Source organism: Notechis scutatus, chromosome 6, assembly GCF_049901735.1.
Source record: "Notechis scutatus isolate UNSWTSFEM ecotype Mainland chromosome 6, rNotScu1.2, whole genome shotgun sequence".
In the NCBI taxonomy this organism is placed as follows: Eukaryota; Metazoa; Chordata; class Lepidosauria; order Squamata; family Elapidae; genus Notechis; species Notechis scutatus.
In genome coordinates this window covers 25,501,370-25,516,062 of record NC_142014.1, presented here as the reverse complement: position 1 = coordinate 25,516,062, position 14,693 = coordinate 25,501,370, and the positions used below count along the sequence as shown (strand labels likewise).

General features: G+C 42.8%; 1 protein-coding gene across 7 annotated transcripts in view; it reads left to right on the top strand.

The window, feature by feature from the left end:
* The window catches only part of NTF3 (neurotrophin 3), an 88,577-nt gene extending 74,268 nt beyond the window's left edge, over nt 1-14,309 (top strand). For all 7 annotated transcript variants that reach the window (XM_087967728.1, XM_087967729.1, XM_026679290.2 and 4 more), the window contains one exon: nt 13,404-14,309. In XM_087967728.1, the coding sequence (XP_087823854.1) occupies nt 13,404-14,186 (783 nt within the window). In that variant the 3' untranslated portion in view covers nt 14,187-14,309. The remainder of the gene's footprint in view (nt 1-13,403) is intronic.
* Nucleotides 14,310-14,693: the final 384 nt, after the last annotated feature.

Below are 14,693 nucleotides of genomic sequence, written 5' to 3'. Positions count from 1 at the left end.
CCTCTCCTTCTGCCTTGCTTTCCTTTGCTTTGCTTTGCTTTTCACTTCCCTTCCCTTCCCTTCCCTTTCCTTTCCTTTCCTTCCTTTCCTTTCCTTCCCTTCCCTTTCCTTTCCTTTCCTTTCCTTTCCTTTCCTTCTTTCCTTTCCTTCTTGTCTTCCCCAAAGATGCTAAGAGGAAATACTTCCTTCTGCTTGGTTGTCAAGAAAGTAACGGTCAGGTGACTGCAGACTATTTTTTTAAGGCAGCTCATTGGGGCACCCATCCAGATGTTGACTAGTCAGGACAAAGAGAGCCCTCCTTTTCTGCCCATGGAACTTTCAAGAAGAGGCTGTTGCCAGAGTTGTGTAACCCCAGGGAGCCATAGTTTCACCCGGCAATTCAACTGTTTTTCAACCTCCAAAGGATGACTAACTCTGATTATTCTCCAAGTCAAGGGGGGTAGGTAAGGGATATCCCAAAAAGGGCTACCTATTCCTTCAAGTTTGGGAGAATGGAGAGGTGGAAATGATTCCATTCCCATGTCTATGGGTAGCACAAGATATTCCTTTCTTGCAACACTGTCCCAGCACTGATGATGTTACCTAGTGGGTAATGAAACATCTGCAAGAAAACAAGGAAGCTCAGAGAGCACCAAGGACTCCTCATTTTAACCCTGAGCTACAAATATTCTCCTTTATTACTACTGTGTAAAACTGTAGGGGAAAAATATGTTTGCTTTCTTAGTTTGCACAGAGTAAACTATGGAAGAAAGTACATTTATTGCATCTTAAGCAAACAATTCCAAACTCCCAGGAGTGATATAAATGTCAACACAGCAGCCATTTTTCCAGGGCATTTTCTTCTTCCTTATGAAAGGCAGATCTCAGGACTACGTTGTGACTAAGAAAGAGAACTTAGCCACAGTTTGATTTTGCAAGACATCTGAGGATATCAATCTTGGAAAGAGATCTTGGTGGAACTAGGACTAGGATGAAAAGGTGTCTTGTCTTTGTTCCAGAAAGAGCTAAACCCAGTTGCAAAATCCAGATATTACCACCGCATTAACCTTAACTCTCTGTTGCACTGCTCCCACTCTTTTTCAGAAACAAACTACCCTGGAGGAATAATAGATAGCCATCGGTAGAATAATCTCCCACAATTTTGTCTAATCCTGGTAGCAGGAAGCCTTGATTTTCTGCTCCCCAATGAAAAATCGCACAACTCACCTGTCTGATATATTCTAGAAAGGGAAAGCTCTTGCTGAAGGATGATTAAATTAGTAAGAATGGAAATTTCACTGCAAAAACATGTCTGCCTTCAAAACAGTTGCTCAGCCTGAATTTTTGAATGAAAACCATGCACAAATATTATATGGGGTGGTGCTGGAATGATACTCCCAGGATGAGTAATTCTTTACCCTCTGAGAATGGAAATTGTGGTTTTAGAAATGGGGAGAAATGGAGGGAAACAGCAGATTTGTGTAGCACTGATAACAGTTGTATCCAAGTCAGATGAATTCTTTGGGAAGGAGCCAGAGCTGAGTCTGGGTTCTAGACTCCATGAAAACTCACCATGTGTCTTTGGATCAGTTCATCCCTCAATTGGCTGTGGTTGTAGACTTGAAATAGGAGGAAAAACTTGCGTGTGCTGCCTTCAGCTCTTTTGGAGGAAATATTGGATTTCAATCTAATAAATAAAGGAAGCAAGCAAGTCAGAAGACATGATGAAACCTCCTTAATTGCATGACACTTGCACAGGCTTAACCATAATTTTAACTGGGAAACTGAGCATTTTAGACCAAGCCAATTAAAAAAAACAGCTAGAGAATTCCTGGAAGAGCAGCACTCAGACAAATCAATCATCAACGGGCACACAGAGATAAACAACGTCTACATACCATTCAAAAGAGACAATCAGCAAGCCAAAAGGGAAGCATAAAGACCTCATGAGCAATCATTGACCAGAAGGGCAGAGAATGACATCAAGAGTAACATTAGACCAACAAACAAGAAGCAAACAATACCCCAATCAAGGAACTATTAGACAAACAAGCTAACAGTAAACAACAAACCCAATCAAGGAGCTACTAAGACCAACACTGATAGGGCAAACTGCTAGTATATAGACTAGAGGTCTCCAAACCTGGCAACTTTAAGACTTGTGGACTTCAACACCCAGAATTCTCCAGCCAGCTGGCTGGAGAATTCTGGGAGTTGAAGTCCACAAGTCTTAAAGTTGCCAAGTTTGGGGATGCCTGATATAGACATGGAGCCAAGCCCTTTCTTCTAGCATTGATGATGTTACTTAGTTTGACAATAAAATGTCTTCGAGAAAACAACCAAGCTCAGAAGACCATCAAGGACCCTGCAAGAGAGTGTAATCGAGGTTCTGGCGACTGACAAACATTGCTGGTCTGAAATACCTTCATAGAATAACAGAGTTGGAAGGGACATTGGAGGTCATCCAGTCTACCCCCTACTTGATCAGGAGACCCTATATCATTTCAGACAGGGGGCTATCCGTTCTCTTCTTGAAAGCCTCCAGAGATAGAGTGCCCACAACTTCTGAAGGACACTGCTTGATTGTTCTCACCGTCAGGGAATTTTTCAAATAGTTCTGGGATAATCCAGATGATCTTTCCATTTCATTTGCTGCTCGTTTCCTTTTTTTTCTTTGCCTTACTCTGAAACAAAGCACGTCTCCTTGCTCTTTCACTTGGGCAGTTCTATGTGCAGGAAATGTCTTACATGTGTTGGTGTTTTTGTTTTGGTTCGCATCGTGGATGGAAATGGAAAAATTCAGGAGGTTAAACCGTTCTTAAAGTTCACATACGTGAATAGAAATTGGGCTCGGTGGATGCCACGAAGAACAAAACCCAGAAAGAAGGACTAATAAACAGAAGTTCATAGCAGTTAAGAAGGAGAGCCATTTCTCTTTCCCCCAGAAGTCCATGCCAAAAGACGTTGTTTTTAATGGAGTTGTCTGTCCATTTTTTTTTTAAAAATTTATGACCGAAGAAAGAAATGGAAGGAATGCTAATTCAACTGCAGATGACACAAAATTGGACGGGTGAGCTAAATACCCTGGATAATAGAAATAAAATTATATTAATGGTTTATAGAAATGGGCTGACAAGAACAAGAATCAAATTTAATGGAGAAATGTGCTGTTCTTCCCTCTGGAAACAGAAAACAAATTTAGAGGCATAGCTTGGTAATTATGCTTGTGAAAAAATCCTTGGTTAGTTGCAAAACTAGACTGGTATGTAGCTACAAAAAAAAAAGGCAAAAATTTCCAGTTTATTTTATTTCGTGTTGCTTAAGCACTCAATGGCATGCTGAGCTCAGTTCTGGGCACCGCAGCTTAAGGGAACAGACAACCTGGAAGAGATTTGGAAAAAGTGACCAAAAGGAACAAGATAATAATTTGTATGAAGAGGCTCTTTAAATTCCTGGAAGAAAATGAAGGGTTTTTTTAAAAAAAAAAATCAGTGTGGACACCGAATTGTGGGACAGATAACAGAAAACAGATAATCAGAGTTGGAAGGGACCTTATAGCTCATCTAGTCCAACCCCCTGCCCAAGCGGGAGACCCTACACCATTTCTGACAAATGGCAGTCCAATCTCTTCTTGAAAGTCTCAAGTGATGACGCTCCCACGACTTCCGAGGGTAACTTCTGTTCCATTGGTTGATTGTTCTCACTGTCAGAAAGTTTCTCCTTATTTCCAGGTTGAATCTCTCCTTGACCAGTTTCCATCCATTATTCCTTATCTGGCCTTCAGGTGTCTTGGAAAATGGCTTGACGAAGTCGAAGTCACACAGAAGTAGATTCTGACTGCATAACAGAAGAAACTTCTTAGCAGAACCTGGTATGCAGAAAAACCTCTTTCAAGCTTACTTGAATTTGGATTTCCGTGCTGAGTTAAGACTTTTATCCTGGTGGCCCAAACAAGGTTTTCTAATACTATGAAACAAAACAAAAAATTAATCTTCTCTTCCAAATTTTTCAAATTCTTCAGTGGTGATCGACAAAAGGTATTTAACACCTCCAGATCCAAATGGTAGATTTTTGAAATAGAAATCCCCACACACTGTATCTGGTGAAAACAATTAAATTGGTAGGCAAAAGGTATTTCAATTGTCCCTCCTTTAATTTCTGTGACATCTGTTTTAACCTTATTTTTTTTCCTCTCTCTCGATGATCATAATGCCAGCCTTGCTACCAAGGACTGAATTCGATTTGGCTAACTTGACCTCACCAAATTCAGAAAGCGGTTCATTGTCCCAAGAGTTGCTTGGGCTCAAGCATTATTGGAAAAATTAATTTGACTTGGAAATACGAAAGGGATATTTTACATATATATATATATATATATACATATATCTGAAGACCTTTGTGAAACTTTGAATTGTTTCTCAGATTAGAATAAGAGGCATGTATGCAGAGTAAATTTGTAGTACTTATAGCTTCTTATGAAGGCGCCTTTACAGTTACATGTTTTGCCAGAATTTGAGGGCAATTTATGGGAATGCAACTTTTTTGAAGTAAAATAAAACATGCATATCTATCCTTATATGATTTGATTTGCTCGCTTATTACAGGTAATCATTGACTTACAACGATTTGTTTAGTGACCGTTTGAAGTTAGGACGGCACCGAAAAAAGCGACTCAGGGCCATTTTTCACAGTCCTTTGCAGCCTCCCCGTGATCATGTGGTCGAAATTCAGACGCTTGGCAACTGATTCATAGTTATGACCACAGCTGTGTCCCAAGGTCCTGTGATCCTCCTTTTGCGACCTTCTGACAAGCAAAGTCAATGGGGAAACAGATTCACTTAACAACCGTGTTACTAATTTGACAACTGCAGTAGTTCACTTAACAAACGCAGCAGGAATGGTCGTAAAATGGGTCAAAACTCACTTAGCAAATTGTTCACTTAGTAACATAAATTCTGGGCTCAATTGTGGTTGTGTAAGTTGAGGGCTACCTGCATTTCTCTATTTTTTTTAAAGAAATAATGCGGGAATTTAGTGCCAAGTATGTTTTTTTTTTTTAAACTAAACTCCACTGACATTGGATTTATGTTCTTCCTGATCAAAAAGGTTAATTTAACTTAATTTGTTGATGATTGTGCTAGACTTTTCTCCCCAGTTGTGTCTGTTATAGACTGGGTGAAACCAGGCTCAATAGCAGTAACTGTGAGAGGGATCTTGGAATCTTAGTGGATAACCAGCTAAATAGGAGCCAGCCGTGTGCAGCCGCCGCCAAAAAAGCCAATGCAATCCTAAATTGCATTAACAATCAAGATCAAGTGAGGTACTAATACCACTCTATAAAGCCTTAGTAAGACCACAGCTAGAGTACTGAATCCAGTTTTGGTCACCATGCTATAAAAAAGATGTTGAGACTCTAGAAAAAGTGCAGAGAAGAGCAACCAGAAGGATTAGGGGACTGGAGACTAAAACGTATGAAGAACAGTTACAGGAACTGGGCCTGGCTAGTCTAGGGAAGAGAAGGACCAGGGGAGACAGGATAGCAGTCTTCTAGTATTTGAGGGGCTGTCACAGAGAGGAAGGGGTCAAGCTATTCTCCAAAGCACCCCAAGGCCAGGCAAGGAACAATGGATGGAAACTGAACAAAGAGAGATTTAACTTGGAAAAAAGGAGAAACTTTTGTGACAGCGAGAACAATCAACCCATGGAACAGAAATTGCCCTCAGAAGTTGTGGGAGCGCCATCACTGAGAGCTTTCAAGAAGAGACTGGAGTGCCATTTGTCAGAAATGGTGTAAGGTCTCCTGCTTGGGAAGGGGGTTGGACTAGATGAGCTATAAAGTCCCTTCCAACTCTGATTATCTGTTATCTGTTGGATAGTCAGCTGACTGACGAACAATTAAGCAACCATAAGTTTTCCCTCTGCATCTAAAGCCTCCCCCAAGGAAACCTCTTGATGTGTCTCACTTTAGTCAAGAAAGTTACGATAGCAAATTATGGGACATATTTAAATCCGACATGGGCAAGTGGGATGAATTAATTAGCCCCTTCAAAACCTGGGTATTTACATTTTCTTATTCTACTTCTGTAATTCATATTTGGACGGGAAATATGAAACTTTGTAAAATGAACTTTATTTTTTTTACAAGCATAATCCTCCTTGCTTACCTGCAGATGAAGTGTAAATATCCCTTCCAGCTCCATATTATGCCTCTGAATTGCTAAGCAAATTCTAGCAACAGAAATGTTAGGCCCAATTGCAGTCGTAACCTATAATGCAGTCCTCAACCAACAGTTTCCGAAAAGCGTACCGCAGTTCAGACATTGGTATCAATGATTATGATGACCTTCTCTCTCATGCTGAGCCTGGAACTTGACTAAATCATCACCATCATCTTTTAACAATCCCATAATCCCTTGTGGAGTAGAGTCTGGGCAACTGAATGGAGCTAGCAGAGTGTTTTAATGGCCAGATGCCCTTCCTGTCGCCGATGCGGAGTTTTGTTCAGCAGATATATTCCCATAGTGCCCAGAGAGAGAAATGTCTGCCTCTACCTAGGATCGAACTCACAGCCTCTTGATTGTGAGGTGAGAGCTCCACCTCTAGGTTACCGCACCACTCCTGGAACTTGGCTAAATAGATTCAATTAATTAACTAATTAATCTAACTGATTAGGAAGTGAGGGTGCAGGTTCGTTCTCCGGGCTTGTGGGTTGGTTTCCGAATGTTTCGTTACCAGGTTAGGTAACATCTTCAGTGGAGTTTAGAGGATGTCAGTGTCCTTCTGTTCATAAGGGCTTCAGGTATGGGTATGTCAAGGGAGGGTCTTATATTGTATCTTGTGATGGGTCAGGTGTAGGTCATCCGTGAGAGTCTTGTGATGGGGAGGTTACAACAGGTGAGGGGGGTGAAGTATGAGACTTATTATTTGGGAATTAATCGCCTCAGAGGCTAGTGGCTAGGTTATCTGATTTCCCCAATGGGTCTCCCTTGCAAGTCCTGAGTGGATTGTTCATCTAGATTGCAACATTTTTACCAAGTGTAAAATGCTCTTGGCTGAACGCCCAGAAGTTCAATTAAGCCTATTAAGAACTTTCCCTTGCTGCTGGTCTTTCTGAGGTTATTGGGGGCTCTCCAAACCCCGCAGAGTCTTAGCTAGGGGCTCTCCCGAGCCCCTGCAAGCCCCCAGCAGCCCACCCCTGGTTGCATCACTCTAGGGATAAAAAACGAAGAGAGAAAAATCTCTCACCTCTTCAAAACAGGCTAACATGATGATGAATGGGCCAGGACTTTTGCAAACAAGCAAGCGGTTGGAGCAGAAGGCGGAACCCATTAAGTTTTCCATGAATCTGTGATCTTCAAAATCTTCTGGTTCTCATCAGCAGAGCTATTTCATCCATGGAAAATGCTGCGGTTGTGAAGGCTTTTTCGTCTTAGGGATCTTAATCCGTAGTGAAATGCTAATTATCTCCCTTAAAAGAAAGTGTCAAAAGTGACCGCTGGTGCTAGCCGTGGAGTTCACTGCACACTTAGCTACTTATAGAGGGCAAAGGATTGTAGGAAGGGGAACACAATCCAGAAAACTGGGTGATGTGGCAGGAATGTTCCTGCTACTTAGACAGCCGATGGGGGAATGCAGGGCTGAACTTTTTCCTGTGGGAAAAATAGAAAAAAAGAAATTCCTACATCTTTGGGACAAACCATGCAGTCTTGATGCTAGGAGTCCTTCATAAGGAAGGAACATTTATTTTCCCCGGCTTGTAGTTGAACTAATATAGTTGAGAATTGACAGCATGAAATAACCGAAAACTACACTCAAATTTACCGGTTTGTAGATTTGGCATTAGATTTGATAACTGGATGGCCAAGGACTTCTGAAACAGCCTAACAGCAAAATTGTTCATCAGAGGACAACAACTAGAATTGTTTTGGTTACACAACTAATTCCGGTCATCGAGCAGTCCTATTTTTAGCCACTTTGTGAAAGTTGGGTGGCTACTTACAAACAAGTCACTCTAATTTGATTGCTTAATATACTACTTTAAATCTAGAGACATGCTGTTAAATATTCCTGGCAGGTTTTCCCCGCTCTCACACATTTCTATTCTTATAGAACAATAAAATATTTTATGACAAATGAAGTTTATTTTCATAAAGTGTCATTTCTTCGCTAAAAAAAAAATCACGTCTAGACAAAATATAGAATCTATTGGGGGTTTTTTTTTTTACCATAAAAGGCAATCTGTGCAGTGACAGAATTTGACTTGTTCTTGTGTTGGGTTGGCATTATGGAAAGCTAGATTTTCTCTTCCAAATCTAGCTAACATTTTATTGTGTGATGTATACTTTGAGTGGGTGGACTCATTCATTCAAAGAATCTGCAAGAATGAGAGGTTAGCACTCTTGCCTAAACCATTCCACATCTCTTGTACCAATAAAGGAGAATATTTATCGCTCAGGGTTGAAATGAGAGGTCCTTGGGGCCTCGGAGCTTGGTGCTTTCCTTGAAGACGTTTCACTACACAAACTAGGTAATTTCATAATAACAGAAATAACAGAATAACGGAAAGGACGTTTGAGATATTCTAGTCCAATCTCCTGATCAAGCAGGAGATCCTATACCATTCTGGATTGGACAATGGTTGTCCAATCTTTCCTTAAAAACTTCCAGTGTTGGAGCATTCACAACTTCTGGTGGCAAGCTGTTCCACTGGTTAATTGTTTTCACTGTCAGGAAATTTCTCCTTAGTTCTAGGTTGCTTCTCTCCTTGATTAGTTTCCACCCATTGCTTCTTGTCCTGCCCTCAGGTGCTTTGGACTTGACTCTCTCTTCTTTGTGGCAGCCCCTGAGATATTAGAATGCTGCTATCATGTCACCCCTAGTCCTTCTCTTCATCAAACTAGACATACCCAGTTCCAGCAACTGTTCTTCATATGTTTTAGCCTCCAGACACCTAATCATCTTTGTTGCTCTTTTCTGTACTCTTTCCGGACTCTCAACATCTTTTTTACATCCTGGCGACCAAAACCAGATGCAATATTCCAAGTGTGGCCTTGGGAGAATAGCTTGACTCCCTCTTCTTTGGGGCAGCCCCTGATGGAACACTGCTATCATTGCCACCCCTGGTCCTTCTTTTATCAAACTAGACATACCCAGTTCCAGCAACCGTTCTTCATATGTTTCAGCTTCCAGTCCCCTAATCCTCTTTGTTGCTCTTCTCTGCACTCTTTCTAGAGTCTCAACATCTTTCTTACATCATGGTGACCAAAACTGGATGCAGGATTCCAAGTGTGGTTTTACCAAGGCATTATAAAGTGGTATTAACACTTCATGTGATTTTGATTCTATCCCTCTGTTTATGCAGCCTAGAACTGTGTTAGCTTTTTTGGCAGCTGCTGCACACAGCTGGCTCATATTTAAGTGATTGTCCACTAGGCCTCCAAGATCTCCCTCACAGTTACTACTATTGAGCCAGGTACCACCTATACTGTACCAGTGGTGGGATTCAATTTTTTTTACTACTGGTTCTGTGAGTGTGGCTTGGTGGACGTAGCTTGATGGGCGTGGCAGGGAAGGGTACTGCAAAATCCCCCTTCCCTTCCCACCCCACTAACCTGCTTTCCAGCTCCGTTCTCCTGTGCAGGGCAACCAAAGAAGACCCAGACGATCAGCTGGGACTCAATGGGAGGCAGAGAAGAGATGGGGGCGGAGCCAGTCAGAGGCGGGATTTGCCGGTTCTCCGAACTACTCAAAATTTCTGCTACCGGTTCTCCAGAACTGGTCAGAATCCGCTGAATACCATCTCTGATACTGTACCTGTACATTTTGTTTTTCCTGCCTAAAAGTAGAACCTTACTTTTTTCACTATTGAATTTCATTTAGTTAGATAGCGCCCAATATTCAAGTCTGACAAGATTCTCGATTAGTTTCCACCCATTGCTTCTTGTCCTGCGCTTCAGGTGCTTTGGAAAATAGGTTGCCCCCTCTTCTTTGTGGCAGCCCCTCAAATATTGGAATACTGTTATTATATCGTTTCTAGTTTTTCTTTTCATTAGACTAGAGATACCCCATTTCTGCAACCGTTTTTCAAATGTTTTAACTTCCAGCCACCTAAACATCTTTGTTGCTCTTTTCTGCACATATCACCCCTGCTGCCATCGTGCATTTCAACGCATATCATCAGTGCTGGTGTCATGCCTCATCAGTAGCACTGGTGATGTTACCGAGCTGGGTAATGAAACGTCTGCAAGAAAACAACCAAGCTCAGAGAGCACCAAGCCCCCTTTGTGTCTCTTGTTCAAAACCTTTAGGACAAGGCTGGGCAAACTCCAATCATGCACAATCTATAAATTATTGTTATTTCTTTTTTTTGCTAGTGTATCCAAGCCAAGTAATGTGTTTTAAATTTGTACAGCAAGAGCATTTGTGGCATCGCTACAAGCGATTTGAATAACACATGATATTTTCTGAAATACTTTCACATTCTCTGAATTAATCCAAGTTAAGTCATCTAGAGTATGCTGTCCACATTAAGTATGTCTGGACCGTTTGAGAATCATGCCAAAGTTTAAATATCTTTGTAAAATTCCTACAACTAGTCCGTTTTGGCTGTTCTACCAGATTGAGGGTTGTGGTTTATTTTCTGCCTAGGTTGATCTATTGCTAATCATATAAGTGTGTATATAATTGCATCCTTAAATGGAGTAATTAAGTTATATGGTTTCCCATTCTGGTTTTCTGCCTTCATTGGTGGGATTGGGTTAGGGTGGGAGAAGCTGCAGGCTAATGAGACCAAGTCATGCATTGAACATTCCTAAATAGCACAAAAAATGCTAAGGAAGATCTTGGGAGCTGTGGTTTCCATTCGTGGTCGTGTGTGCCTTGTGTAATCTAGCTTCAGTTGCAGTTTTCCAATCCATTCACACATTATGGCTTCCCAATTTCCCTCCAACAAATTCTCTTCCGGATTGTAAGGTTTGAGTTTCACCTCCATTCACACACTACTACTTCCCAGTTTCTTTCCACCAAGCTCCTTAGGATTGAAGTTTCTATTATTCAGTTGCAGACTCAGGTAGCTGATGGCAGAAAGATAGATCTCTGAGTGAATCTGTGATTCTGTGAGCAACTCAATCTGCCTGCCTGCTTTGCCTGATTTTGGGTAAAAGTTGCTTTTTTTATATTAAAAAAAATCGATATTTACATCAATATTTATAATATTTACATACAAGCCATGCCCAGCCAGTCACATGACCACCAAGCCACACCCACAAAATAGGCCACGCCCATAAAACCGGTTGTTAAGAAATTTGAATCCCACCTCTGCCTCTATTCATGTGTGTGTGTGAGAGAGAGAGGGAGGGAGAGAGAGGTTAGATCAGATCTGTCTCTGTCTCTCTCTCTGTCTCTCTCCCACCAATGTCAGCAAGCCACCGTCAGTCAAAATTCATATTAGTGGTCCCCGGGATTTAAAATTATGAGTTTGGTGGTCCCTGAGGTCCAAATGATTGGCAACCCCTGATCTAAAGCAGGGATCTGCAAACTTGGCAACTTAAAGACGCTTGTAGACTTCAGCTCCCAGAATTCCCCAGTCAGCCATGGTAGCTCGGTCTCAGTCAGATGTTTTACAGGATCCCTTGTAATGGTTGAGCTTGCTAAGGGTTGACCCTGAATGCCAACACCTAATGAAATCAAGGGAGTGTCGTGGCTCAGCGGTTAAAGATGCCGAGCTTGTCAGCTGGAAAGCTGACAAGGCCAGGTTTGAGACCCATGTGTCAGATGACGGGATGAGTTCCCGTTCCTTGCTCCAGCTTCTGCCCAACCTAGCAATTCAAAAGCATGTAAATGCAAGTGGATAAATAGGTACCACTTCATTGGGAGGGGAGCAGCGTTCTGTGCACCTTGGCATATAGTCATACTAGCCACATGACTACAAAAATATCTTTAGATAACACTGGTTCCCTTGGCTAAGAAACGGAGATAGGCACAGCCCCCTAGAGTTAGATACAACTGGACAAGAGACATGTTTACCTTTACTTTAAAAGTTGACACTGACGCGATGACATCTAATGAAATCATGACATTGTTGTGAAGAAGACAGATAACTGGTATTTGGTAAACTGGCAGCTAGTTTAAACAACCCAGTCAGAGGTTATCAATATCCTGGAAGCTAGTATTGACTGGAGTCCCCAAGAGCTCCCTTTTTGCTTCCAAATGCTCTTCCAAACGTTTAAATGACCCGCAGGATGCGCAGTGTAAGGGATGCTCATTAAATGCACAGATAAACATGGGCAAAAGTCACAGGATAAAGTGACCTGATCAGGCTTGAATGTTGGGTGAGCTCCAACAGGAACTCTCTGAACGATGACAAAAGTTAAACAGCTTCACATGACTATATGGCTACCTTCCTGTCAGTGGTGGGATTCAAATTTTTTTTATTACTGGTTCTGTGGGCGTGGCTTTGTAGGCGTGGTATGGCTTTGTGGGCATGCAAAATCCCCATTCCTTCCCCACCTCACTAACCTGCTTTCCAGCTCCATTCTTCTGTGCAGGGCAACCAAAGAAGATCCAGCCGATCAGCTGGGACTCAATGGGAGGCAGAGACTAGATAGGGCCGGGGCCAGTCAGAGGTGGTAGTTGCCGGTTCTCCGAACTACCAAAATGTCCACTACTGGTTCTCTAGAACAGGTCAGAACCTGCTGAATATCACCTCTGCTTCCTGTGTGCCTTATGCTCAGGGGTGGGATTACATTTTTTTTAACAATCGGGTCTGTGAGCATGGCTAGGTGGGTGTGGCCATGTGACTAGGTGGGCGTGGCTTCTTCTTTTTTCAGCAGCAGCACACATTCTCACCTCTTGGTTTTTGGCCTCCTGGGTCTCAGGGAAGCCTCCTGGGGTGCGTTTTTGCTCCCAGAAAGCTTCCCTGAGGCCCAGGAAGGCAAAAAGCGGAGCATGGGAAGGGGAGGCGCAGCACAAACACACCTGCGCACCCCCTTTTTGCTTCCTGGGCCTCAGGGAAGCTTTCTGGCGACGCAGTGAGACAGCGAGGGGGATTCTGGCACAGCTGATCGTCGGAGGAAAAAAATACCGTAAGGAGTGACTGGGCGGGGGAAAATGCAGTCAGCAATGTCGGGCATGGGTGCGAAGTCACGCATGTGTGACAAGGATGGACTTGGCAGGGCGAGGAGGGGTGGGCAGAGAGGGGAGGGGCCAGCCAGGGGCACGATTTGCTGGTTCTCCGAAGTGTGCAGAATCATAACAACCTGTTCTATAGAACCGGTCCGAACTGGTAGAAATCCCACCCCTGCTTATGCTTCTCCTTTGGGGAAATAACAACTTTCAAAAGTTTAGAGAGACTGGGTGGATTCGGGGAGTGGGGGGGGGGGGCGTAAGCTCATGTGATTAAGTTGCCTCTGTATTCTTTTTTTCAGGCCTTACATGTGAACAAGGTGATGTCCATCTTGTTTTCTGTGACCTTTCTGGCGTTTCTCTCTGGCATCCAATCGACCAGCATGGACCAAAGGAGTTTATCAGAAGATTCCATGAATTCTTTCCTCAAAACGTTGATTCAAGCTGGCATTTGGAAAAACACCATCCCCAAGCAGGAGGCCCGAACGAAGGATGGCGTGCCGACCACAGGGAGGAAAACCGAGGCCGGACCGGAGTTGACGACAAGCCAAGATACTAAATTGGATTTCCAGCCCGTTGTTTCGTTGGATGCAGAATTTCTGAGGCAGCAAAGACGCTTCAGTTCTCCCCGGGTGCTCCTGAGTGAAAACACCCCGCTGGAACCCCCTCCCTTGTATCTGATGGAGGAGCCCGTGGCGCTGAACCGAACATCTCGCCGGAAGCGGTATACGGAAGGCAAAACCCACCGCGGGGAATATTCTGTGTGCGACAGCGAGAGCCGATGGGTGACGGACAAAACTTCCGCGGTGGACATCCGAGGACACCAGGTGACTGTTCTGGGTGAAATCCGAATGGGTCCTTCTCCGGTCAAGCAATATTTTTACGAAACAAGGTGTAAGCAAGCCAAGCCCGCCAAAAGCGGTTGTCGTGGTATCGACGACAAGCACTGGAATTCCCAGTGCAAAACCTCACAAACCTTTGTGCGCGCATTGACTTCAGAAAACCACAAACTGGTAGCCTGGCGATGGATCAGAATAGACACTTCTTGTGTGTGCGCCTTGTCCAGGAAAATCGGGCGAACATAGGTTCGTTTCCCTCTGCCATATAAGTTATTATGACTAAATTATATGATATGCATGTAGCATATAAAGGTTTCTATTGTTTATATATTATAAGTGGTCCTTATTTATTAAACTCCAGCCAACTACTCTCTCTCTCTCTCGTGATAAAGAATAGTAAAGAATGGTTGTGTACCAGTGGCAACATCATTTCTCATTTCTGTTTGTGATTTCAGCTCTTCCACAGCTTCCCATATAAAATGGCTTGCATTTTATTAGGAAATATCAGTATTTTTTCACTCTAGGTGTTCAGTCTAGTGACCATTCAGTGAGAGGTTTAACAGATGATGATATGGTGATGATGATATCCATTCAGTCATGTCTGGCATTTGGTGATTCTATGAGCCACATCTTTTGGTCTTGCACTACTTGTGTTAAAAGACATCGGTTCAAATGAGTTTGCTGATACCTCAGAAGTTCATTTTTGAGTTTCAGCCTCTTTAAACAACGCTCAACAACCACCTGAATAATCCA